The 27698-nt window shown below is 42.3% G+C and overlaps 1 protein-coding gene and 1 long non-coding RNA gene across 2 annotated transcripts in view; both read left to right on the plus strand.

Annotated features, from left to right (window-relative positions):
* The window catches only part of pip4p1a (phosphatidylinositol-4,5-bisphosphate 4-phosphatase 1a), a gene marked incomplete at its 3' end in the record, with an annotated part of 50436 nt that extends 26525 nt beyond the window's left edge, over nt 1–23911 (plus strand). The window contains exons 4-7 of the mRNA XM_079561068.1: nt 406–511; nt 8263–8315; nt 8406–8496; nt 23768–23911. Of these exons, the coding sequence (XP_079417194.1) occupies nt 406–511; nt 8263–8315; nt 8406–8496; nt 23768–23911 (394 nt within the window). The remainder of the gene's footprint in view (nt 1–405; nt 512–8262; nt 8316–8405; nt 8497–23767) is intronic.
* LOC306966348 overlaps nt 1–27698 on the plus strand; it is a 235599-nt gene that overhangs the window by 177184 nt on the left and 30717 nt on the right. The gene's annotated exons all lie outside the window — the stretch shown is intronic.

A 27698-nucleotide genomic window follows, 5' to 3' on the forward strand; every position in this document is an offset into this window, starting at 1 on the left:
GACAGATGCTTCCAGACACTGCTGTGTAATATAAAAGTGCATTCAGAGAAGGCTGTTCCCTCTTAATGAGGGCTGGCAGCTCAGAAATTCTCCCCTTGTCGAGCAGTGAACGGAAGGAACAAGACTTTCCTCACATTTACCCTGGAAAAATTACCATCTTGAATGAGATAAATGTTGCTTGTATTAAGGTATTTTGCATTGAATTTGAGTTGGTTTGAACTAGAGATCGACTGATATGGGTTTTTCAAATAACGTTTTTTATTGGCCGATATGCACAGCCAATATATAGATGGGAGATACATAGATAAGGTATAGGATTGATAATGCAAAATGGATGTCGTGAGCAGCATGAAAACCTTCTTCAAACCGTTATCTAACAGTGTGTGTGTCTCTGTGTGTTTGCAGTAAGAGGATAATAAACCTCGGTCCAGTCCATCCGGGTCCGGCGAGTCCAGAGCCTCAGCCCAGCGGCGCCCGAGTCTCCTGCGGACACTGCTCCAACACTTTCCTGGTGATTAACAGTCTCACATACTGTGCAACCCCCTCAGCAGTCTGGTGCTGCGAGCAATGTGATGTTTGGGACGGTGTGACCCATTCTGTGTTTGACATGGGAGGAGGGGTGGTGTGGTAGAATCTGGTTCTCCGCCAGAAAAAAGCTTCCCCTCTTCAGATGGGTGGGGAGTTCTTGCCTCAAGTGGAGGAGTTCAAGTATCTCAGGCTCTTGAGTGAGAGGGCGAGTGAGCTGTGGGTTAGGTGTCTTAGCCAGTCAGGTGCTCTTCCAGGATCCGTACGCCAAAAAAAGCTAGGTCTGAAGACAAAAGGAGGTCCGAGGCACAGCCGACTTGTAGTAAAAATCCTTTATTTTATGAGGATGATGAAGACCTAAGCGGTCGAAACGCGTTGGTGTCCCTCATAAAATAAAGGATTTTTACTACAAGTCGGCTGTGCCTCGGACCTCCTTTTATCTCAGGCTCTTGTTCTGTCGTGGTGAAGAGGGAGCTGAATCGGGGCAAAGCTCTCGGTTTACAGGTCAATCGACGTTCCCGCCCTCACTTATGGTCATGAGATTTGGGTAATGACCGAAAGGACAAGATCGCGGATACAAGCGGCCGAAATGAGTTTCCTTCGCAGGGTGGCTGGGCGCACCCTTCGAGATCGGGTGAGGAGCTCAGTTACCCGGGAGGAGCTCGGAGTAGAGTCGCTGCTCCTTCACGTCGAAAGGAGCAGCTGAGGTGGCTCGGGCATCTGTTCCGGATGCCTCCTGGTCGCCTCCCTCCCTGGTGCTCCAGGCATGTCCTATACGTTTGTTAAGTGTGACGTCAAGACTTCCGCTTCCAGGTCCTAGCATACCGGCAAATATGCAAGAAAAAAACATTAAAAACTCTTAAAAACAACCATCAATATTTCTGAAACTCAGCAGAGAGTGACTGAACCTACTTATTTCTCAGACTCATTAGCCAAAAATGCCACATCTACTGCTATAAAAGTGATATTTACTAAAGTCACTACTTCCGGGGTTAGCGTAGCTGCTGCGCCGTTAGCACTTTTCTCCGCTAACCCAGATGTAGCGATTTTGGTAAATATTACTTTTATAGCAGTAGGTTCAGCATTTTTGGCTAATGGGCCTGATAAATAAGTCTGTTCAGTAACTCTAACCTCTTAATACCAACCTGAACTGAACACATTTTCCCCAGTTTAGCTTTACCCGAATCTAAAGGCTTCTTGAAAAAAGTGTCAATATAGCGCCAAAAATTTGACAAAGAGGATGAAAATGCAACAAAAAAGCAACAAAAAAGCAATGAAAATGTGGCAAAATGTAAGGAAAACCCAACAAGAAGGCAATGAAAAAAAAAAAGGAGAAAAAAGATACAATGCGGCAACAACGTGAGGATAAAGTTCAGTTAAAATTAAGTAGAGCTGTGATGTCACCACTTAAAAAACGTATTTGGAGGAGGCCTTGTGGAAGACCCAGGACACGCTGGTGGGACTATGTCTCCGAGCTGGCCTGGTGTCGCCTCACGTCCCCCCAGAACAGCTGGAGGAGGTGTGCGTGGATCGGGAAGTCTGGGCATCTCTGCTGAGACTGCAGCCCCCGCGACCCTGCCCCGGATAAAGCGGAAGAAAATGGATGGATGGATATATGTTCATGAATACAGTATACTATGCTCACTATGACATGTGTAACCCATTCCATTGTTGACTGTCCGGTCCTATAACTAAATGTATCTATAAACCGTCAAAAGTTCTGCAAAATGGCCTACTCTCTCATTATTCTGACCTCATCCATCCCGTTACACAGACATCAGCTCCCACTTTTTAATGAACTTTAGTCGGTGAATTACGGATCGCAAAATCCAACATAAAAAAGTCAATTACGCTCCGCAGCCAATACCCAGGACAATACCGGCAACAATGTGATTTATTTCTATGTAAAACAGCGCCCGCGATAATGAAACGCTGCGACGTTTCCCTCTGTTTCATCAGCGGATTTATTGGACTCTCTCTGAAATGAAGAGGTGCTCGGCCTGAAGGAGTCTCGCAAAGTAAATGTGGAGCTACCGGGTCGGATCGATACGTCTGTCCACTCCGGGCGGGCGTAAACTTGTCTTTCTCGGGAGGCAGAAATGGGAGAAACTCTGCGCTGACAATGAGAGGGGCAGTAAAAATATGGCGGAATCGCAAATTGAATGGTCGCTATAAACAGATCTCAATTAGGCTGCTGTGATTCATGTAATGCAATGTCCTCTGCAGAGACGTGAGTGCCCCTTTGTCTCCGTCGGGGGTTATTATGCCAACCCTGTAGTTTAGACCAGTGGCTCTTTAAACATTTGACTTTCCAGCTGTTTTTATTTAGACAACACATTCAGATTTAGCCGGAGTCTTTCGATGAACACGCAGGTCAAAGCCAAGCAATTCTTTTAGTTTAAGCCGACAGCCAGAGTGCACATCCACACAAGGCCACAACGTCACAGACTTTACTTTAATATGTACATAAATAAATGTATAAAAGTGAAAGACAGTTCAGACTTACAATTCACTGTGCCAGAAGTCCTGCTAATCCACTCCATGCTGCTTCTTTCAGCTACAGCGATTCAAAGTAAACGCAGCGATAGTTTTCCTCTTCGAAGGTGAAACCTGGTGCACAAATATCCTCCGAGATGCTCCGACAGCTCCTCGCATGTCTCTGTTTTGCCCATTAGTGGAGCTAGCGTGAGTTTGTAGCTGATATTCTTGTTGAATTCAGATTCTCTTGCTCTCTTGCTCCGGGGCCCTATAGTTCACATCCCATGGCTATTTGACGAAGAGCGAATCCATTTATGGTCAAAGCACTTCCACTGTGATGTAGAGCAGGACAGAAGTGGAACATAATGACCTTAATTCAGGCCCTGCCCCCCTGTGTGAGAACCACTAACCACTTAGTCGTAGCTATTACTCTATTTCTCCCACTTATTACAATGGCAAATGGTCACATTCTCTCACCTCTGGGCCCTGACCCACAGTTTGGGAGCCATTGATTTAAAAGTACCGCATTTTCCGGAGAATAAGACCCATTAGCCACAACAGCCTGAATGGGCGTACGGTTTGCTAACGTAACACATTAAACAACAAACTAAATAGGTCTCTGGTATGTTAACGTCACATAAACAGTTCAGATAGCTGTAGCATAAAGAACATACCACTGCACCGTTGACAAGCCTCTCCCGGCAGCACGTTTTTAAAGCTCTCATTTGCGGATCGTTCCTCTCGCTGTGGCCATTGAGCGTTTAGCCCGTGATTAGCTTTGTTCTGTTTTCTTCTAAGAGTAACCTCCGCTTCTCGCTCACTCCAAGCTTTCTTTCTGCTGCTCGATTAGCCTGCAGTGCCCTCTAGCGGCATGTAAGGATTAAACAACTCGGAGCCGTGCATTAGACGGTTATAATGCATCGGCCCGGAGTCAAGACCACGACGCGCAGTGGAGTGGTGTTACTCCGTGAAGTGCATTATAACCGTCTAATGCGGCTCCTCGTTGTTTAATCCACTTATACCAGGGTCCCACAAACGTAACATTTATAATAAATATTTGTTTCATTTACTAAACTCACTAAATATGCCAGACTACGGGACTATTTTCTGTGGGTTATTAGCCGGTCACTTAAGGCTCGTCTCAGAGCGAGTCATTCTCCGCAGCTATTACGAGGATCTCAGTCAGGCTCAACGACACAACATCAGCACAGAATCACAACACAACAGGACTAACCCGGAAACACTTTTCCCTGGAAGTAAACACCGATATGCGGCACTCGTGGGCAGGAGTTATTTCAGTTTTACGCTGTTTAACCTGAAGCTAGCTAGCTAGCTCAACCAGCTCAACTGTTTATGGAAACAGCTGCGGTGGAGTCGCTCACACCTGGGCCCCCCCAACTGAAAATTTTATGATTGACTTTACTAATCCAGACAAATATGCTTAAATGCAGGATCATTTTATGTACGCCTGAAAATCATGAATAGCCTTAACCGTTTTCAATAGAAATGTAAAGCTCATATGTTATTAACAGTAGCTAACCTAGCTGCTCACTCTCCTCTACAAACATTTATCAAACGTTTTGTTTTGGCCAAAAACGTTGAAATTAAACAAAATCCATCTCATACGTTCCTGTCAGTCACTAATTACGTGTTTATCTGATTCAGCTGTGTCATGCGTTGCTATGGCGATGCCACAGCGGAGTGATATCCCAGTGATTTAACTACCGGACTACGTGTGCGGTTATACCAAAATATATTACACATATTATTATTATTGTCTTAGCTACCACTGAGAATTAGCCTGACCAGTAATTTGTTTTAGATGGTGCACGTTCAGAGAACCAGAGTTACTGAAAGTAACTGCCATATGGATTCAACTTCCCTTTGAGACAAAAAGGCCACGGACGACAACTTTACCTTCGTCTATTTGCCAAACTACTGTCCTGATTCTCCGAGACAGAGTTTAAAGTGTGTGGCCGATGCAGATCAGGACAAAACCACATTTAAAAGGGTCTAAAATGAATTTAAATTGGATTAAATTAAGTCTAAACTGTGTATGCATCAGCTTAACCTCTTAACCCCCGCCATAACCAACATTTTCTTCAGTTCGGCTTTACCCAAATCCATGAAGTCACCACAGCCTATAGGCCAGTGTAATGCCTCATTTGAAAGCTAAGGCCAACAAAACTAATTCTAACTGAACTTTTGTCTCACGTTGTTGCCGCATTGTATCTTTTTTCTACTTTTTTTTTTCATTGCCTTCTTGTTGGGTTTTCCTTACATTTTGCCACATTTTCATTGCTTTTTTGTCGCTTTTTTGTTGCATTTTCATCCTCTTTTTGTCAAATTTTCAGTGCTATTTTGACACTTTTTTCAAGAAGCCTTTAGATTAAACTGGGGAAAATGTGTGAGGTTAAATGCATAACTTAAGCATAAAGGAAATGACCTCTTGTTAAAATGAACGAAGTCTAAAATGGCAGGTGACACTCACTGGATGTTTTCATTATAACGTCCTGAAATAGAATAGTGCTGTTGTGCTGAACCTTGTCATGTTTTTAGGCCAGTCATCCGTCACTCTCCCCCGTCGGCCGATACCTGAGCAGTTTGATGGACAGCTCACAGTCTGAAGATCCCTAATTAAAGTCTGCCCTGTCAGTCTGCCAAGCTCTGCTCAGCGACTTCACGGAGCAGTCAATTAAACCGGGCACTTCCCTGATCTACGGCAAAACATTGCGCCGGACACTCCTCGTCGGGAGCTGCATTCAGTCACAAAGATGCCAATTGTTCTTTCACATGATTCCACAAAAGAGATGATCATGTTTAGGATCAGGGCAGCGCTGTATATATCGCAATATTTATGTTTATATCTGTAATGCAAGAAGCTGTGATGTGTTACACAATCACTGACTGACAAGCATGTAGGCAGGGACCCGTCTGCTGGACGTTCTTTAATTACTTCCATCTACAACATCGCAGACCTTTGGACACAACTTGAAAATGGAAAGTCATAGAGCCTGCGGTCTTTTGTATTGGAAACTAGGGAGAGTCCTGCTTGGTCCTTCTACCGGTCCGGGGAGCCGTGCAACATGGCGTCTAATGTCACATATTATATTATTATTATCTATTTATTTAAAAAGAATAAATAGATAATAATAATCATCATAATTTAAAAAAAAATAGGCTTTTCCAAAGTGTGTGTAAGAGCTTGAGCTCAGTCCTTATCTGGTTTAGCTCTGTGGCTTGGCCTTGAAGGGAAAGTGTTGACGCGTTGTTAGAGCGAAGGTCCAGCTGCTTCAAATTAAAGGGGGGGGTATTATGCAAAATCGACTTTTTCAAGCTTTACATCATGTTTTTATGTCACTCCCTCATTAAAAACATGCCTGAAGTGTTGCCTTGGCACATTCACATATTTTTGAGTAATCTGTAAAAACTCTGATGGCGGCCATTTTAGGGATAGGTTTGCCTGAGTCCTCCTAGGAACGCCCCCACCTCCTGGAGACGCCTCCGAGCTTTTGTCACCAGCCGAGTAACCGACCACTGCTCCTCAGCAGAACCCCCTCCCCACTGATGCCACAGACGGCGTGTGGAGGGGGCGTGTCTGAAAGGGTCAGAGGTTCTTAAAGAGACAGAGGCCGATTTCAAGACATTCACGACAGCCATTTTGAGAGAGCAATTTTATACAAGGCAGTTATTCCAATTTTACTGCAGTTACAGACCAGCAGAAGGTTTCGTCATCATTGTAGTGTGATATAGACTGGTGCTATGGGTTTGAAAAAAGCATAATGCCCCCTCCTTAAATAATTCCAGTAATAGTTCATACTTTTCTAATTAGCTTTTACTTGATGTCATCATTCAGTTCAGTTCTCCAGAGCAGGTACTTCCAACGCTGGTCTGGGCATCATATTTTTAAACATGCTGCTTTTTGTGCAGCAGAATGGAAAGGTTGAAGCCCAAGTCTTTGATTGACAGGTTCTGGAGCACTTTGGAGGCTCGTAGCCGGTCAGCCACATGCTTCGTTAGAGGAGATCGAGCAGCCATGTTAATTTCACAGGCCAGACAGGCTCATTACTATGAATGGGGCTGAATGGTTAACCAGTTCTCTCTTGTTTGTTAAATCTCTGGTGTGTATGTATAAAGCTGCCAATACTACAGGAAACATGACCACCATTGATATGAATTATAATTTTTTCTCCTTTGAAGGGTGTGGCGTGGTTGGAGGCACAAAACCCCCATCTTGCCCAGGGCACCAAAGTTCAGTTTGAGTCATGAATTTCCTGATTTAGTTCCATCCATCCATCTGTTTTCTTCCACTTGTCTGTTGCCGGGTCATGGGGGCATCTGTTGGAGCTTCCCAAATTACATTGCACCAGCCCCTTATGGTTCCTCCTGCAGGTGGTGGGTCCACAGATAGGGCTTTTCCACCAAGGTGTTGGTTCTGGGCTGGTTCAGAGCTGGTTCTGGTGCCGGGTTGGTTCCATATTGACTTGGTTTTCCACCAAAATGAGAGCTGTGCCTATTGTCATAGCAACGCTTTGGGAAGTCAACATCAAAAATGGAGTAACATCTTACCACAGCCACTTCTGGTTATAAAATACAGAAAAATAAGTTTATGTTTCAGTCACCGCAGCCGTTAACATTTTGATTTCTTCTTTCTAACTCTTGTTTTAGCTAAAGAGCATAAAGCAAAACAACAGTTTCCTCCACAGAGACTGTTTCGGCTTCTCCAGGAAGTTATAAGCACAAACTAACTAATATTGATTGTTTGTTGGAGGACAGAGCCACGCCCCCAGCTGCTGACATCACTGGTGCTCCTTTCTTGGTCCAGCTTTTAACTGGTTCCCAACCGACACCAGATTTTGGAACCGAGAGCCAGCGTTTTTTCAGTGGAAAAACGAAAGAACCGGTTCTGAAACTGGAAAAGGGCTAAGAAGGGCGGCCTCATGGTTCTAACCGGGCCTGTTGGTCTCTCATAAGGGGCTTCTGAACCGCTCTTTGTCTGACCCATCACCTATAGGACCAGTTTGCCCTGGGAGACCCTACCAGGGGCACCAAGGGGCCCAACATCAGAGCTCCAGGATCATTCAGGCGCCCAAACCACTCCACCATGTTAAGGTGGCGGTTCCAGGAGGGGTGATTTAGTTCCATTTTATTCACTTGTTTTTGCTTCTACATAAAGTTACATTAAGTATCACCCCTTTTACTTGATTAAATAGTTGGCCGTCTCCATAACAAAGTTTCCTTTTTGTTTGTGTGTTCCAGTGGACAGAGTTTACAGACCGGACACTGGCCCGATGCCCTCACTGCAGGAAAGTGTGAGTGTCTCCGAAAATGTACCTCCCCTTTTCAGAACACTGGACGTTTCACTGGACTTAACGGTGATGGATTTTGTTTCTCTCGTGCAGCTCCTCGATCGGTCAGAGATACCCCAGGAGGCGGAGTTTGTGGTGTTTTCTTCTCTGTTTGCTGTTTAGCATCTCCACCGCTGGCCTTATGGTAAGAACAGACTCTTCAGAACAATGTGTGATCTTCATGAGGCGCTGAGTAGTAGAAACGGTTGTGCCGAAGCTTCAAAACATGGTTCAAAACTTTCTCCACAGTGACATCTAGTGGCGATTGTGTGTTTTTGGGTTCGACCAAGCTTTGATAACTAGTCCCTCTTTGCTACTGCCATGTCCTATGGATCTTTAACTATACCCCCATGATCTAAACAAGGATCTCCCCATCAAGTTGCATTAGTGTAGAAAAAAAAGCATTTTGAAACGTAGGCGCTTTGGGTTTTCAATACAGACGGCCATCTCTATGCTTTTAAGATGGTGCACTTCTTAAAGCATAGTTCATTAAACTCTTTACCTCTTTACCCCCGCCTTAACTGAGTGCATCTTCTACAGTCTCATTTGAAAGCTACGACCTACAAAACTGATCTGAACTGATCTTTTTCCTTGCGTTGCCGTCACTTTTGTTTCATTGCTTTTTTGTCACATTTTAAGATAAGAGATAAGATAATACTTCATTGATCTCACAATGGAGAAATTCACTTAAATCAGCTCTCAAGAAAGTCTCAGGGTGTGCAAAAAAAGACGGGGAATGTGCAGTCACTTAGTAGTAAATTAAGGTAAAGGTATCTTATGTTGCACACTCATAGCCAATGCACTGTGGTTCCAAAAAATAAATGATCTGAAGAAGGCTATGCCGAAACGTAATCTTGAATAAATCCACTTTTTGACAGTTTAGGGCTGGGAAGAAATATCGGATTGGATTTGGATCCCAATACTTTGTGCTAAGTATCAATGCTTTTTCAAGTGTCGCAATACTTTCAATACTTGTGTTTGGAGGCATTTTTATCCTGCACTTTTGTGACTTTTCGATCTCAACACTTCAGTAACTGTCAAGTGGATTAATAAAGTTTAGACACATGACCATTTTCTTTGTATACATTTTAAGGTAAACCATATTACAAATCATAATTACTTACTGTATCGCAATACATATCTGATCGACCCTTGAGTATCGTGATATGTATCGTGACAAAAGTGGATCGTCCCAGCCCTATATGAGTGTGAGATGCTGTTTCTTTGATATTTGAGGATTTTCCTCAACATCTGCACCTCTGTTACCTCTTGGTGTGCGTTACTCCTCCTCTCTCATAAGTATCCTATGCACAATTAAAAAATAGAAATACACTGCAAAAGGTAAATATCAAGCATTGGCTTAAATGACTTGAATTGAGGAAATGCATCCTGTTTTTGTCGGTTTTCACTCATTTAGACACTTTTCCTGATCGGACCAAGTTTACTTTGCTTGTTTGAGGACATTTCAGACCAGTTCTAGGGTAAATCTCGCTTGAAATAAGAAAGTAAAATTGCCAATGAGATAAGACCAATTTTCTTACCCCATTGGCAAAGAAATGACCTGAAATAAGGACGAAATGTATCGGAACGAGTCAGAAACATCTCAGAACAAGTGAAATAATCTAGGAAAAATGCCCAAGAACTTCTTAACTAGTGAAAACAACTAAAATTTGGATTATTGTGCTCAAATTGAGATGTTTATACTGATCTAGTTAATTACTTTTTGCAGTGTACAGTTAGCGCAGACTATAAAAATGTCAGCAGTGCGAATTCTTTCAGCTTTACTGCAAAAAGTGATTTACTAGATTAGTTTAGATCTCAATTTGAGCATAATAATCCACATTGTAGTTGTTTTTACTAGTTAAGATGTAGTTGGGCATTTGACCTAGATTATTTCACTTGTTCTGAGATGTTTCTGACTCTTTTCAATATATTTTGCCGTTATTTCAAGTAAGTTTCTTTGCCAATGGGGTGAGAAAAATGGTCTTGTCCCATTGCCAGTTTTACTTTCTTATTTCAAGCGAGATTTACCATAGAACCATCTGAAATGTCACCAAACTAGCAAAATAATCTTGGCCAGATCAGGAAAAAGGTCTAAATGAGTGAAAACCGCTCAAAACAAGAGATATTTCCTCAGTTCAAGTCATTTAAGCCAATGCTTGATATTTACTTTTTGTAGTGTGCAGGTAAAGTGACATTGATACAGAGATTAAAATGGCGCTCATACAGGGGTTATTGCACATGTTACTTTACAGTCTTGTTCAGTCTGACAGCAGTGGGGATGAAGGACCTGCTCCTTCTTGCACTGAGGGTGTCTCAGTCTGCCACTGAAAGAGCTGCTCAGCTCCTCTACAGTCCCGTGCAGTGGGTGGGAGGTGTTGTCCATGATGGAGGTGAGCTTGGCTAACACCCTCCTGTCCCCCACCTCCTCCACAGAGTCCAGAGCTGGCCCTCCTGACCAGCCTGTTCAGCCCGGGGCCCAGCACACGGCAGCGTAGTGGAGAGCAGAGGCGACCACAGAGTCATAAAAGGTCCCGCTCACTCTGAAGGACCTCAGTCTCCTCCTTTTTTAAGAAGCGTTTTGAGTTAAAGTCGAACTGGAGAAAATGTGCTTGGTTCAGGCTGGGGTTAAGAGCTTAAGGCGAGACACGGCAGGTGAAAGTATTGATTTTTCACGCAGTGGTCGAAGTGGAGATTTTTATCTATTTTCCTCCCTTTACATCTTAGTTTTCATGTCAGATATAAAAATGACAAAACTCACCCAACATGATGTTTATTTTATGATGTTTTGTCGCCTGCGAGGTGGGGGCGACCTGGAAGTAGCTGCTGCGTAGAAAGTCCGTCTTTCAAGCGGGTTTTCATTCATAAATATTGACAGATTTGACATCCACGTGTCCTGCTAAGGGGCCCCGTGATGACGCTTTCACCCAAATATGGTATTTTTCCTCCTACGAGACGCTGGAGCGGAAAAGTCGGAGAACGGGCCGAGCATGCGCACTCGCTACAAAACTTAGGGCTGGTTTTCTCTGAATGAGAGAAGCCGCACTCGGGCAGAGCCTGAGCCCTTATAGAAGCTCCCACAGACTCCAAACTTTACAGTCTGAGACCTGACAATATTTTGAAGGTTTTTTCAGAGGGATTTTTTAATATCTAATTCCTAGCCTGTTTTATTCAGCTTTGAAACCAAAAAAACAGGCGGAGTTTGAGTTTTTACAGATTTTTTCACTGATGATTAGTTTATTGAAAAACTAAACAAAATTTCCCAAATCCCCTCTGAAAAAATCTTAGTTACTAATATGTCAATAAAATAAAACCATCAATTTTAATCTGGCTCAATTCATTATTTTGATTTCGCAATTTTGGCAATTTTAATGCTCAAAATGCCTTATTTTTTTGTGAAAACATAAAATGACAGAAAAAATGCAATACATTTTTTCTCATATTTATATCTGTGATGTTCAGCAAAAGTTTCAAATTGACATCTCTACATTTTTTTTTTTTCCCTATTCACCTGCAGTGTCTCGCCTTAAAGGAATAGGCCATATCTCAGTATGTAAAAACGGTCGCCTATTCCTTTAAAGGCCTATTTCAGCAGCAAAATGTCAGATACTTTTCTTACTGATTGTTCATATTCTGATCATATTTACAATCACCTAAATCTCTTGTGGGTCAGTTCTTGTAGCTTTCATCTTTGCCCTTTAAATCATGTATTACTTTTATCACTTATCTGCTCCTTGTATTGTAGACTTCCTAATTACCAGTACATGCATAAAGAGAGGTGCTTTTCTAAATGTGACCAGCAGATGGCAGAAGACGCACGTGAACCAGCTCAGCTCTTTTTCCATTACGTATGCAGTGTCCACAGAGAGTAAGAGACTGTTTTATTGACTGCGTTGCAAAGTGCTGTATTCCTATTCCAAGCTTCATCTTATTTTATCGAGATTATGTCAAAGCAAAAGCCAGTTTTAGTCACGGACTTGGCTCGGAGATTGTTAAGGGGAAGATGACGGTGCAAGTCAGAGCCGCAGAAACGATTGAAGCGAATACTTATTCCGACTAAAATGGTCTCTGAAAGCAAAACACAAAATCTACCTTGATGAGGATGTGTGGTGTGAACGGCCAGAAGTGGAGACATGTTTGGGACGAGTGTAAAAGAGCCAGAACTGTAGAAATATTTGAGGGGATTCACAGTATAGAAGCATCAGGCTTTGGGTCATGCTGTAACACTGTGCCATCTCTGTAGTACAGGTTTGATTCCATTATAGATAAGGCTAATCGCAACACATTCGCTGATGCTAATGCTAACGTCCACAGCAGCTTATCCTGAGGAGGCTCTGCACCTGCTTATTGTTAGGAAAGACTTAGCTTTGTAGTGTAAACATGTCACCTTTTTAGTAGAAGAAGAAGAGTCAGAACTTAAGTATAATCGAGTCAAAGCCACTCAGTTCATTTATACAGAGACAAAACAGTAACAGAGGCTCCATCAATCACAACTGTACGATTCCATGCCGTAAAACTGCATTTGGTCAGTCTGCCATTTCGTTTTCTGGTCCGAAGCTGTGGAACTCACTACCCACAGAACTTAAAACCATATCTGAGTTTAAAATGTTCACTTCTAGGGTTAAGTCCTGGCTAAAAACAAGGCAAGGCTGTACCCATTTGTAAATAACACTGAGTCTGTGTGAATGTAGGTATGTATGTGTGTGATTGACAAAGCTTCATACAAATGTTGTATTAATGTATTTTATTATTGTAAACTGTGTAGAAAGGCCCAACCAGGGACATGAGCTGCGAATTAGCACAAGCTCAAAGCTCTTCATGCATCGCATCAGCTGCAAATATTAATTGTAACTATGTTGATTGTATCGTCCCTGATAAATAAATAAATGCATGAATAAAAAACAGCTGCAATTGGTAGCTCACATGGCTGCACACAAAAGGACATAGTTTAGCTCCTGATCACAGCAGTCTGACTCTGTTCTAAAGGCGACATGTTTGCACTGCAAAGGTAAGACTTCCCAAACAACAATGATGTTTTAGCGGCACAGACCCTCCTGAGTGAGAGGATTTATTAGCTGCTGTGGACGTTATCATTAGCCGCATTAGCATTAGCCGTGTTTGCGCCATACACTGTAAAGAATAATAGACATCGTCTCCTCACTCCTCCCCGTTTGCCATCATAACCACGTTCGAAAGGGAGTCCTCCTACCCAGCTCTGACAGAGCATGTTCCTAAAAAGGGCATGAGGGCGGGATCTTCACTGTAAACTCGGCGCTCGCGGGGCCGTAGTTTGATCCTAACCGCTCCATTAGCTCTAATGCTAACGTCCTGTCCAGCCCTCATTAGTAAACAAGATTTCTAAAATATTTCTTACGAAAACCAGCCTGGTTTCTTTAATTGTAACTAACCCAGCGTTATCACAGGAGCAATATCTAGCTGTAAAAAGTTTTTAAAAAAATAGAAATCCGAGTTTACAGTTGCTTAGAACGTGTGTAAATTGCAACTAGCTTGTTTTGCCTCCCCTACATGGAGGTACTACAGCAATGGTGACCCATAGTGTCGCGCTCACGAAGCAGAGCAACCAGCGGCCATTGGTTTGCACTAGCTGCGTTAGCATTAGCCATGTTAGCATTATTAGTTGTGATTAGCCTTTTATCTTTATAATGGAATCATGATTGTTCTCCAGAGATGGTACGGCCTTACAGCATGACCCAGTATGATAAATGAAGGTCCTTTTAGACTGGGATTCACGGAAATATTTCTACAGTTCTGGCTCATTTACACCCGTCCCAAACAAGTCCCAACGTCCGGCCGTTCACACTTGTTTGAGGCTGCGCATGACAAATACTTGAAACGAGGAATTGCAAAGTTGATCTACTCTTGAGTCACAGAAGGAAATGGCGTTCCTCATTCCCAAACAATCAAAAACAATCTGATCCATGTAGCTCTACACAGGACCTTTAACCTCTTACCACCCGCCTAAACCAAATGCATTCTGTCCTCTTTGGCTATTATATAGGCCCGTGTAACACCTCATTTGAAAGCTAAGACCCACAAAACTGATCTTTTTCCTCGCATTGTTGCTGTGTTGTGTCACCTTTTGTATGTTTTTTATTTTTATTTTTTTTGTGACATTTTTGTTGAATTTTTGTCACTTTTTTGTTGAATTTTTGTCACGATTTTGTTGAATTTTTGTCACATTTTTGTTGATTTTTTGTCACTCTTTGGTTGAGTTTTTGTCACATTTTTGTTGAATTTTTGTCACTTTTTTCTTGATTTTTTGTCACATTTTTGTTGAATTTTTGTCACATTTTTGTTGAATTTTTGTCTCATTTTTGTTGCGTTTACATCCTTGTTTTCTTCTCATTTTTTTGTGGCTTTTTTGGTGCTTTTTTTCCCAAGAAGCTTTTTGATTAGGGTAAAGCCAAACTGGAGAAAATGGGATCCGTTCAGGTGGGAGTTAAGAGATTAAATGAACATTGCAGTCTTGTAGCAGGTAGGGCTGTAGACTGGGAGTTGAACCTGAGACCTTATTGTGAGGTAAACGCTTCGATCCTCACCAAGCACAAGCTCGCTCTCAACAGTCTAGACTAACATTTATCAGAGCTCGAAAATCTCCCGAGCCCCACCAGACGAGGTGCAGGATCATCGTTTAGCGCTGGAGGCGAAGCAGAACTGTTTTTGTTAAGCACATCTGATCGTCTTCCCGGACGACTCGCGCTATTTTCATTAACCCGCGGTTCGAGCAGCAGCGAGTTGTTTCTCGTGGCGGCTCCTGCACATCTGCCCGTGTTGTGCGGCGTGTATTCTCCTGGCAGCGCCGCTCACAACAGGAACGCTGCCCAGGAACAGAGGAGGGAAGCGGAGGCGGGATGTGCGCATTTCAAAGCGAGATCGAGACGCTTTTTTGCCAAATCTCCTGCAAATCCACATCACAGGCTCTGGTTGCATCTGCTGTGGTGCTGTTTACTCAGGCTTTTACAAAACAATTAGACGTTCAGTGGCCTAGAATGTTTCTGGTGGGGATTTCACTGTTGGAGACTTTGGCATGTTTGAAGTTTCTACATAATTAAATCATATTTTGTGATAAAGCTGCACAAGTTTAAGAAGTGCTATTTTTGTGGTGAGTTTTGCCATTAGATTTGTCGTTTTCAAATTAAATTCACTTTGCTCTGCACATTTTAAACATTTCAATAAGTGAAGACTGAAATATGAACTGATACAAGCTTTTCACAATGGAGAAGTTTTAGACATGGATATAATATAATAGAGATGAGTGGGTCTCATTCAGCCCCATTCATTGAAAAAGATTCCCGACTCGTGGGTGAACTTTAATGGCCGCTCTGGCTCCTCCTACGAAGCCTGTTCCTTAAAAGGGCAAAAAGGCGGGAAGCCCTGCGCTCATGGGGTGGGCGGTGCCTCCACAGAGCTCCAGAGCTTGATTGACAGGCTCTGGAGCCAGTCAACGCACTGAAAACACCTCCAAATTTTGGGCTGATAAACAAAAACTAGCGTGGTTAAAAATATTTCACCTCCCCCAGTGTGGTCACATGGGTCATAGCGATTTTTAGATAAAGAAAAACTCCTTGGAGCCAGACCTTTAAACCGTTCTTGGGACGTTTGAAGTCCCATTAGAATCAATGCGCCCAAGTGTCTCTTGGAGTCGCCCCTGGCCACCAGGGGGTGGTATTACAGCAATGACAGCTCCACCATCAGGACCATACAGAAGCCCGATCCCCGCCCATTGGTCCTAAATCATTAGTTGATTAAGGATAGTGTAGTGGATATGCATCGTCTAGATCAGGGGTCCTCAAACCTTTTCTCTGGGGGCCACATTATTGTTCCTGACTGGCCCGGCCCGGCTATGACATAGAATTGACCCAGACCAAAATGCAGCAGCTTCATTGTGAAGTAGAGAGTATTAGCCTGGCACAGTCGTCCCCACTACTATATCCACAATAAACACTTGATTCCAAGCACATATTTGTTTAGCTGTAGTGGTTTGCAAAAATAGTAATCAAGTCTTCACACTTTGTTTTATCTTGAAATACCACAGGTATTCTATTAATTTTATTTTCAAATAAAACATCATTGGGTAATGTGACCAAAGTAATAACTGCTTACACTTGCATTGCGCTTTACAAGCCTGTGTGACAGGTTCATTCACGCCACACTCTGTGTTGGTATAAGCTTCATTTACCACGTGGCTTTAATGTGTTGTTTACAACCTGATCTCTTTTTATGTCAGTGCCCTCTGCTGGTTACGTGTGGAATTATTTTTTATCTGTTTGAGTTGCCCCCTAGTGGCTGCAATGAGTATACTGGTTATTTAGTCTAAAAAAAAATCATAACTCCGCACAGGAATAGGCGAGAGACCTACTTCTTTTGTGCTCTACAAGTCAGGGGCCAGATTAAATCATCTCCGTAGTTTGAGGATCCCTGCTCTAGAGGATTAGTGTGTTTTATTTTGTTATAATTGTAGGATGACTCGAGTGTGTGAACACATCGAATTGCCGGCTCGGTGGCGCAGTGGTTAGCCCCGGTCTGTGTAGAGTTTGCGTGTTCTCCTCGTGTCTGCGTAGGTTTCATCTGGTTTTAGGGCTGCGACTATTAGGAAGAAAGGAAGGGCTTTATTTGTATTTGCATTCACAGACATGGTCACAAAGCGCTTTACATGGGACTATTTTACATTCACCCCATTGTCGGTGGTGGCAAACGGCGTCTGTAGCTTCAGTTTCCCCTGGGGGAGACATTTTGAACTCGCTTTGAGCACAGAACGGGTCCGATGACGGATTTTAGGTGCCTTCCGCATGACGTCACGCCAGCTAAGCTACTCCATCTTGACGGGTTACATGCTAATGAACTCCAGATAAACTCACACCAACGTTTCATTTAAAATCTACATTTCAAAACCGCTGAAATGCCTGAAACTCATTGCGCAGTTGGATGCAAATTAGTGGTGTCAGAATTTCTCATATCTTTACTCTCTTTATGGAGTCACATTGTACTTTTCAATCGGATATCTCATCAAATTATGAGCCTATTGAAAACTGCTGTAGCATAGAAGGATTAACTGTCAATGTGAGATTTACTGTTCGTTAATCTGTGAAAGAGCGATCTATACAATAAGCTGGGTGTGTTTTACAGTATTATTATCCTGCTGGTTTAGCGAAGTGTAAAGTAACTCACCTTACTCCTGACAATGAGAATATCCTTTCTTTTTGGTTGCCTTATTCGATACCCATCCTGACTCAAAATATCTGTTTGCAGAAAGGCTTTTACATGCTTTTAATGATTTTTACCTGTGTATGAAGACGGAAAGTCTATCAAGAAACTATGCACTATGTAAATATCGCCAAACTCGAGTGAAGGGATGACCGAGAACTTCACGTCAGGGAATAACTCGTCCGGAAGCGTGTATGGATCTGTAATATCCAACAATGACAGTTTGTTTGCGTATCGAAGTGCCGCATTTCCTTGTAAGTGAGTTGTAGCAGATGTAGGTGAAAAACCACTGCAGAATTGTGTGGAATCGCGATTGTTTTCTGTTGCATTCGCCATTTTTGTTTCCCTTCAAAATGTCGCACGCTGGCATTTCTAGTCCCGTGACTGCGAGACACCTATAGGCTTTAAACATACAAAGTTCCATCTATGACAAAATCCAGGAAATGCAGATCAGAGAAGAAGACACGACCAAACATAACATAAGAGCTCGTGTTGGTGTTTTCTAGACAAATCCGTTATTTGAAGTTGCACTTGTTCCTCGGTTCCTTTGGTTGCCATGTTAGAAGTTTAGCAGAGCCAGTATTAATGCGTGCGTGCGTGGAAACCCTGGGTAACACGGCGCTGGCTGTGTTTAACACACGCCCGGCTCCTGTGTGGCTTTAAAAGTAGAGCTCATTTTTCATACTCTGCTCCAAAATCCCTGTGGCTCCGCTCAAAGTCACTCTGCCTCTTCATTAAATCATTTCCTTCTCTGCGGCGGCGCACTTAATACTTGATTGGAACCACTTTTCTCTCTCATTTTCACATAAGCCTCGATACAGGGAGCACATGCGACTAATGGAAGAGGGAATGATTAAAATAAAGAAATGGCACGTCAGTCACACAGAGGGTGTACGTTACAGTGTCTTTATCTCCTGGAAAGAAGCGCGAGGGCAGCTGGCAACAGAGGCACAATGTTCGAACCAGAGAGGTCGATTCTTGGGCAAATTACGATTGATTACTGTACTTTCCAGACTATAAACCGCTGCTTTTTCACACGCTTTGAACCCTGGATCTTATACAACAATGCGGTTCATTTATAGATTTATTCCAGTCATACTGAATTCCCCTGGGTCCAGAAGCACAAGCTTATTTCTAAAACATATAAAACATAACTTAAATAATAAACAGTAAAAAACTTTAAGACTATAAGGGCATGAAAGACGTGAGAAAGTCGGAATAACAGAAACCAAATACAAACATAAAGATGTGGAGACGATGGAGCCGCTGTGAGTCAGAGTCTCTGCCCCCCAATCAATATTATTCGGATCAAATACCTATAAAAATGCGAGAAATAGTGTCTTTTTGTAGTGTGTTTTTTAAATGTCCTTGCAGAACATCCCCATTGGTCATATATAATGCAAAACAGTGATTCTCAACTGGTGGGTCGGGACTCAAAGTGGGTCGCGAGCCTACAGGGAACTTGTTTTCAATTTTTTTTCATCTGAAACTGCAAGGAAACACACAGGAGTTTGTTCAAATTCATATTATTGAGTTAGTTTTGTCATAATTTCAGTCTTAAAAGCAAATCTACGGCTTGTTCAATAAAAACATGAGTGGTAAATACAATATTTTATAGGATATATGACAAATGACAGTTTTATTTGGGTCTCAGCTGGTCATTCAGGTAATGGCGGGTCTCGGAGCCGGACCACTTTAGAACCACTGATGTAAAACATTGGCATTTGCAGAAACTGGTTCTTAAAGGAATAGGCCACCGTTTTTACATACAGAGATATGTTCTTACCTAACCTTAGTCGAGTTAATATATCCCCGTCTGGTCTTTGTCCGTGCGCTCTGTCACGCAAACGGAGCACATACGCAGCCTCTCCCACATGTCATATAGCTCCAAAAAAGCTCACGATAGAAGCTACCAAGTTCTTCCACGTGTTCCCTATTTAAATAAAGTTACGTGAAGTGTTTTAATGCAAAGTATATTTACACAGAAATGTGGTTATTGACGGAAGTGAGCGGGGGAAGTCTTTAGTAGTTACTTCGCGGACATTGTGCTCCTCGTATCATTACGCCTCACAATATAGTCCCCCTTTTTATTTGCTTATAAAATCCACATGCTACATTTCTGTGTAAATATACTTCGCTTGAAAACACTTCACGTAACTTTATTTAAATAGGGAACACGTGGAAGAGCTTGGTAGCTTCTATCGTGAGCTTTTTTGGAGCTATGTGACATGTGGGAGAGGCTGCGTATGTGCTCTGTTTGCCTGGCAGAGCGCACGGACAAAGACCAGACGGGGATATATTAACTCGGCTAAAGTGAGGTAAGAACATATCTCAGTATGTAAAAACGGTGGCCTATTCCTTTAACTTTCGGCGACACTGGTGAGGTTCAGCCCTTGGTGTTTTGGCAATGATGAAAATTGGCTTCCGTGATGCAAACTCGCCTACCCCTAGTTTAAAGAATAATCGAATCGAATTATAAACTGTTAAGTTCTTAAAGGAACAGGCCACCGATTTTCCATTCTGCGATTTGTTTTTTTCATTTATTATTTTTGCTCTTCACCATATACATGGTATGGAGCACAAACTTAAACATGTCTTGCTGACAGACAAGGTAATATACAAAACAAAGCACTTCACTGATACAGTGGGAGAACCCTCTTTAAGAAGGCACCAGGGTTACAGGTGCTCTGTGCGCTTGGATTCGGACCGGATTGAACAGGCCGGCCCTGCCAATATAACGGTAGTGGAAATACTGCTGAGACATGTTCTTACCTGAGCTTAGACGAGTTGATACGTACCTGTCTGGTCTTTGTGCTCGTGGAAGAGCTCGGTCCCTCCAAATTCACCCCGTTTGGAGCTATAGGAATACACTGGGAGAGGCCAAATGCTACAACATCTTTGGTCTTTTTGCGTGACTGAGGGCACGCACAAAGACCAGACAGGCTCAGGTAAGAACATATCTCAGCAGTGTTTCCCCTACCATGATTTCCCAGCGCCCCCGCCCTCTCAGGATGATAGTCTTTTATTAAGCAGCGCTCATCACCGATTTTTACCATATCCGTTTCGCTAATCCATTCCTGTTTTTGTTTGACTAAAATTAAGACCAAATTAGCACTACAAAGTACATTATTTCTTGTCTATTATCCATACGGGCGGCGCCATCTTGTGTTTTTATTCTTTTTCATACATTACTTTGACCAGCATCTATAATAGAGCAAAAAGAATGTTTCCCTCCAAAAGCTAAAAGGCCTTTAAACTGACACTGGCTTTGATTCATGATATTGGCGTAACAGGTGACATTTCTGATAACTGTGTAAATATATTACATCGATCGGCTCCTGACCTTTCCAGGCCCTCACAGCCAAACCATTAATGCAGAATCACAACAGAAAATACCACCTGCGCTCTCTCTTTCATCCCGTCTTAACATAGAATATGCCGTGGTGCTGCATCAATCACGATATCACCACTGCGACCTTGCTTTTCTGTGACGCCGATCCTGTGAGTGTTGTTTGTCTTATAACGCCTCTTCTTGGGCAGCCGTGGCTACAGAAATGGCTCACTCCCGACAAACGGATGGAGAATTATGCGTGAAATTGTGAAAGCGTCGGGAAAAGCCAAATGAGATTATGTTCACTTAATTTAGTTCATAAACATCGTTAACCTTTAAGTCGCGCTCGCTCCGTTTACTTTGTCCTCGATCAAACTGGAGCGGCTCCTTCCTCAGCGTTCGGAAAGGGAGACGCCATGACGGTCTTAAACACGAAGCGTCGACGTTAGCATTCGTCTGAGCTCTGGACACGTCTCCAGTGCGGAGGACATTCATTCCGTACACTCTGAACCCTGATTGCAGCGTTGAATCCTGCCTGATTGGCTCATTATCATCACCATGGGCTAAAATGCCTCTCATTTGCATATGAAGTACATTTATTTTAGATATTCTCCAGTGGCGGAAGAATTACTGAAGGTTTTTTTTTTATCATTGAGGGAAAGTTTAAGGAGCAAAGATTGACAGAAAAGTTTCACATTAAATAACACACATGGGAAATCAACTTTTTTTTAGCTTTAATTGTGTTGATGAACGATCTTGAGCAGTATTTCACATCATTCTAGTGGTTTTTGAATAATCATGTTCACTTTGGTTGTTCGTACTTCCGGGTTTTATTGCGTGATAATTGAATCTAAGAACCTTTGTTTGCACTGGCCTTTCTGTGTGGAGTTTAGATGTTCTTTCTTTCTGTGAAGAAGCAGTTTATTCCCATTATTTCCCATGAAAAATCCCTACGTTATGGAACTTTGCAAACCTAGGTGCATGTGTGTGCTTTAACATCCACTGTCCCAACCAAATAAAGAAATAAAGGCCATACTGTCTTTGCTCTGAAGCTCAGCAGGAAGGGCCTGGTCGGTGTTGGAATGGAGACCGTTTGGTAACACCAGGGCTGCGTCCGAAACCATACAAAGTACTAACACTAGCAACTAATCCTTAACCTTTCATGGGGTCGACTGTTAGATCTATGCAGTTAGTGAACTAGGGCTTCAGCAGCATTTGTCCAATTACCCAGGGGGAGGGGAAGTGACATCACCAACAGCTGCTGTTCTTCTTCTTTAAGGTTATTGGCAGACTGCAGGCAAACTAAAGCGCTGGTCGCCACCTGCTGTATTGCATATGCAACAATACTGTGTCCAAATAAAGACATTTAAGGAGAGAGAAAAAAACAAATGAGCCATACATTTCCCTTCAGTGTTATTTTATCTCAACAGCTGTTTCATAAAGCTACAGCAGCAAATGATCCATGTGGCTTAAGTTTCTACTAAATGAAAACAAAAGCACAAACTGTCTTCATTTAAGCCGTTTCCTGAGTTTACTCTTTAACACTGACATGTGACTGAGCTGTGGAGACGACAACATGGATTTAGTCACATTTATAAAGTTTGGCTTGTGCAGAATCTTATTTTTTTATTATTATTTTTATTATTAAATGTGCTCCTGTCAATCAACAGTGGTTGTGCATGAGTCACTCGAGGGTGGGGGCGAGGGGGGTGGGGGGATTGGCGGCGCAGTGGCTTATGGGATGGCACATAGCTCCTAATCACTGGTTAGTTAGCAGCATCAGAGGTCCCTATGGTAAAGTGGCTATGATCGTTAGCATTGAGGCTCCTTTTCCTAACTCCTTTCTCACTGACAGACAAAATCGGAGGCTTCTTATCATGGCGGACACTGACGCACATCTGGTTTGGCGTTAGACCTCTTACCAATTTACTGGTATCGGAAGGGTGGGTGGGTGGGTGGGGCCTATGCCGCAGATTGGTAGCCTCGCTTCTGTCAGTTTACCCCAGAGCAGCTGTGACTACAACAGTAGCTGTGAGGAGACTTCTGTTGTGATATTGGGCTATACAAAACTATCAAACTTGAAACTTGAAACTAGCTTAACACCACCGAGTATGAATGAATAATGACCACAGTGTAGCGCTTTGAGAAACCTGGTAACACAGGCTTGTAAAGCGCAATACAAGTGTAAGGCATTACACAGAGCGGGACAAGAACAGACTGAATGAGCTGGTCAGGAGGGCCAGCTCTGGACTCTGTGGAGGAGGTGAGGGACAGGAGGGTGTTAGCCAAGCTCACCTCCATCATGGACAACACCTCCCACCCACTGCACGGGACTGTAGAAGAGCTGAGCAGCTCTTTCAGTGGAAGACTGAGACACCCAGTGCAAGACGGAGCAGGTCCTTCATCCACACTGCTGTCAGACTGTACAAGACTGTGAAGTAACTCATGTGCAATAATCTCTGTATCTACGCCACTTTATCAACCTGCACTGTGACTAAACCTGCACTAACACTGACATTTTTTATTATAGTGTATTTTATTTGTATTGCTTAGTTTTTGCCCCTTAAAGTGTTTGCAGTCATTGTACATAATAACCTCTATTTACTATTTAATGTTTTGCACATTTCCTGTCTATTCTGCACACCCTGACTGTTTCATCCCCACCACAGCCTGCAGAGGGAGCCCTATGCAAAACTCCTGATCAGCTAAAATATCGTCACTGCAGCTCCTGAAAGAGTGTTTGTTTATGAGCTTCATTTATACAGGATACTGACTCTCATTCATAATACTTTTTACAGCTATTACACATAGTTCTGTAAAAGGTGTACTTGTGTGACATTGTGCTTGGTTTCTCCCACAGGCGGGGACGTGGGTGAAGGCGCAGACCTACCCGGGCATCTACGCGTCGTGGGCCGTGCTGCTGCTGCTGGTGGTGGTGACTCTGGCCCGGGCGTTTTACTGGGCGTGTATGAGGGTCAGCCAGCCTCTGCAGAGCTTCACATAAAGTCTGACCGTCGACAAACACCGAGATAAACCCCCGCAACGAATGGCTTTAACGGGAAAAAAAAAACATTTATTTATTATAACGTGACGAGACGAACTTCAAAATCCTCTTAAACAAACGATAATCGGCCTGAATGACGATGATGATCTGTACAGATGTTTGAAAGCCAGGCGGTGCTTCCCAAACTGTGGTTCAAGGCTCTGTCGACTATTAACGTATCTGTATAAATGTACATTTTTTTAAACTGTTTCTTACAACTCACCTGAATGGCTTACATCAAGTTTACAACAACAAATCATGACTGAGAGAGCTTCATTGCAGCTCGTGATTGTTTTTGAATGAAATCTCCACAGAATCCACGCCTTTTGTTTGAGCATCATTTGTGAGCGGATCCATAAGAGTCAGAGTTCAGATGTTTTTGACGAATATGACCTCACTTCAATCGAAGGCTTCAATCCGTTTGAGCAGGGCCGGCCCAAGGCAGTTCAGGCAGTTCATTGTTAGATTTTATTATGATCATCTATTCATTAAAGAGACTAGAGGTCATTTTATACTCACTACTGCCACCTCAGGTCTTACGTGTAACTGCAGCTTCTATATTTAGCTCGTGGATGACGGCACTTCAGACCCGAAGTAACACTGTTTTGAGTGACAGTGCAGGATTTTAGAGGCAGTTGTGGTGAACAGGTCTGAGCTCATTCTACACATTAGGACACGGCTGGAACATGTAGGGGGAGGAAAACACTTAGTTTTAACATTTTTAAACTCCGTATTCACCTTATTCCGCCCCGCCCACTTTTGCCACTTTTTGCCTTGCACCGGCAAAAAATTTTGCATTTTAACGGAGAACGAAGGAAAATATTCTCCGCTCAAATCTGATGTATAGTCGATTAATGAACATGTCATCTCTGCAACGTTTCTCTGCGCGGCCGAAAAACGGGTTTGTTTTCGTGTAGTGACTGATTTTATGTGGACTTCTCCAGTCCCATGTTAACAGATAAGAGAAAATGGGCGGGAACAATTCATGGCGGCGCCCACACGAACTTCCGGAATAAGGTGAATAGTCCCTTTAAAAATAAAATCATGAAATGCACAACAGTTCTATTGGAGGAGGAGCCTCCATTGCGATGTTACACGGCTCCTCGAGGGCACAAGCTGATTGGTTGATAAATGTATGATGTTTCACTCTCATGTCTTGTGACTGGTTGATCTACCAACTTATCCAAGGAAAAATATTATCACGGCCAGCCCTGCGTTTAAGTTTGGCAGCATCAAACGTGGGCCAAGACCGATATCCAGGTGTAGAGAAAGTACAGAGAGGGGTCATAGATACAGACGGCATCTCTGGAATCGCCCATATATGGTCATGTTTGAAAACAGTTAAGGGGGAAAACAATTTGGAGAAAAATCTAAACTTTCTTTAATTGTTCAAAAACTACTTTAACAAATGCTGAATTATGAATATAGTTTTCTACTAAATAAAGATACAAAGACATGGAGAGGAGCAAAGTGGTTCAACAGACCATAAATACATAAATAACAGAGAATGCTAACAGAATACTTCATGTTAGCATTGGGCTAATGCTAATGATTAGCTAGCGCTAGCTTCAACTGCCGTTTTTTCACTTCTACTGAACAATCTGCTGTGAGAAATTATCCATATGGGCCCGATTTACACTTGACTTTATTTATGTGATAAATAAGTTCATATTCCACCATAAAAAGGCTAAAAAGAGTGAAAAAATGTGTTTCTCTAAAGATTCTATTTTCCTCCTCGGCAAAGCCACGCCCCCTTCTATGACGAGATGCCGTCTGTATCTATTCTGGACGTGCCAGGCAGATAAACCAGTCAGAACAAAAACAGTCTGCCCATTTCAGCACAAAAACACTGAGGAGACGTGGATCTTTGTGCAGGTTTTTGCTGAAAATAAAGATCACGGTGAAAGACGAACTCCACCTGAGCTCCTCCACATCTCAGTACAAATTTCGATGCTTTGAACGGGTTTGGGAAGCACTTGTCTAATGTACTGTCTGTCTAAATCTGCTCAACAAGTTTCAACATTTATCTTACGCTTGTGTCTTTATCGATGTTTGGCTGCCGTTTGGTTTCAGCTTGAAGTCTGTGGCACTTTTCGTTGCAAAGCAGTGGCTTCGAAACACGAGGGCTCGGATGTAACGTTTCTGTCCGGACGAATCCTCCCGTACAAACTGATACGTGACTTTCTCCGTTACGTACGTTCGCCCTTCGCCTTTTTATCGACGGGGGGAGAACTCTCTTCTTCACGGTCTCTGCGGTTGATTCAGCGTCTGTTATATTTGTAGAAACATGTGCGATGGCGTAAAGCAGCTATGAAGCCGGACGACGGACAAAAACAAAGGCATCGTCTACTGAAGCGTTCGCAGTGAAGAGGTTTAGTTTGTTTGGCTCGGCTCGTCGATTCAGTGCGATCTTTGACGGACAATTCGCCTTGACATATCAGTAATTGTATCTAGAACTGAAAAGGAATAAACTAGACCGATTTAGTGGATTCATCTCTTTCCGAAATAACTTAATTCTTAAAGACACGGCAGGTGAGAACTTACATTTGAGCAAGAAATCACTACAACCTCGCGGTGCATTTGTTGTTTTTTTACTGACATGTTTAGGCCCTGTCAAGCTCAGGACTTAATGGCAAATATCCATCCAGTAATCCATCTTATCATCCACACGAAACCACCGGGCTTTCAAACCAGGCTCCAGAGTGGAAAGATCTCAAAACGCCGCTTACGTGACTCCATTGTTCCTAAAAGTAGGGCTGGTTACCATTGCTGTAGATACGGTACTTTAGGGATTCTTGGTTTTCTTTACCGATACCTGAACCATGCTTTTCCCGAGACCTATATAAAAATATTTGTCGTCGAGAACCAGAAAACAGAACCGAGCGCAGTTTCTCCAGTTCAACCTTGACCAAATCTAAAAGCTTCTTGAAAAATGAGTCAAAAGGGCGACAAAAAGATGAAAACGAGGATGAAAAAGTCACAAAAACCCAACAGAAAAGTGACAATAAAGCAAGAAAAATGTGATGAAAAAATTGAAAAAATGTGATTCAAAAATATAATGAAAAAATGACAAAAATGTTATTAAAAATGACTAAAATGTGGTTAAAAATGACAAAAATGTGATTAAAAATAGCAAAATATGATGGAAAAAAATACAAAAACGTGATGAGAGAAATGAGAAAAATATAATGAAAAATTACAAAAATGTGATGAGAAAAATCACAAAAATATAATGAAAAAATTTACAAAAATGTGATGCAAAAAATCACTAAGATGTGATGTGAAAAATCACAAAAATGTGATTAAAAAACGACAAAAATGTGATGAAAAATTGACAAAAATGTGATGGAAAATTTAACAAAAATGGGATGAGTAAAAAACAAATATTTGATGGCAAAAATGTCAAATGTGATTAATAAAACAACAAAAATGTGATGAAAAATGACCAAAAAATTGGTTAAAAAAATGACAAATGTGATGAAAAACTGACAAGAAGAAATGGCAAAAAAATTATAAAAAAATGACAAAAAAAATAATTTAATAATTGACAAAAAAAATAATTTAAAAATTGACAAAAAATGTGTTGAAAAATGACCAAAAATTGACAAAAAAAAATAGAATATGTGACAAAGATGCAACAAACATGTCAAAAAAAGTGACAACGCGGCAACACTGCAAGGAAAAAGATCCTTCCTGATGAGTATTGTAGGTCTTAGCTTTCAAATGAGGGGCTTTTCTGGCCTGTAGG

The sequence above is a fragment of the Gobius niger genome (assembly GCF_951799975.1).
Source record: "Gobius niger genome assembly, chromosome: 8".
Taxonomy (NCBI): Eukaryota; Metazoa; Chordata; class Actinopteri; order Gobiiformes; family Gobiidae; genus Gobius; species Gobius niger.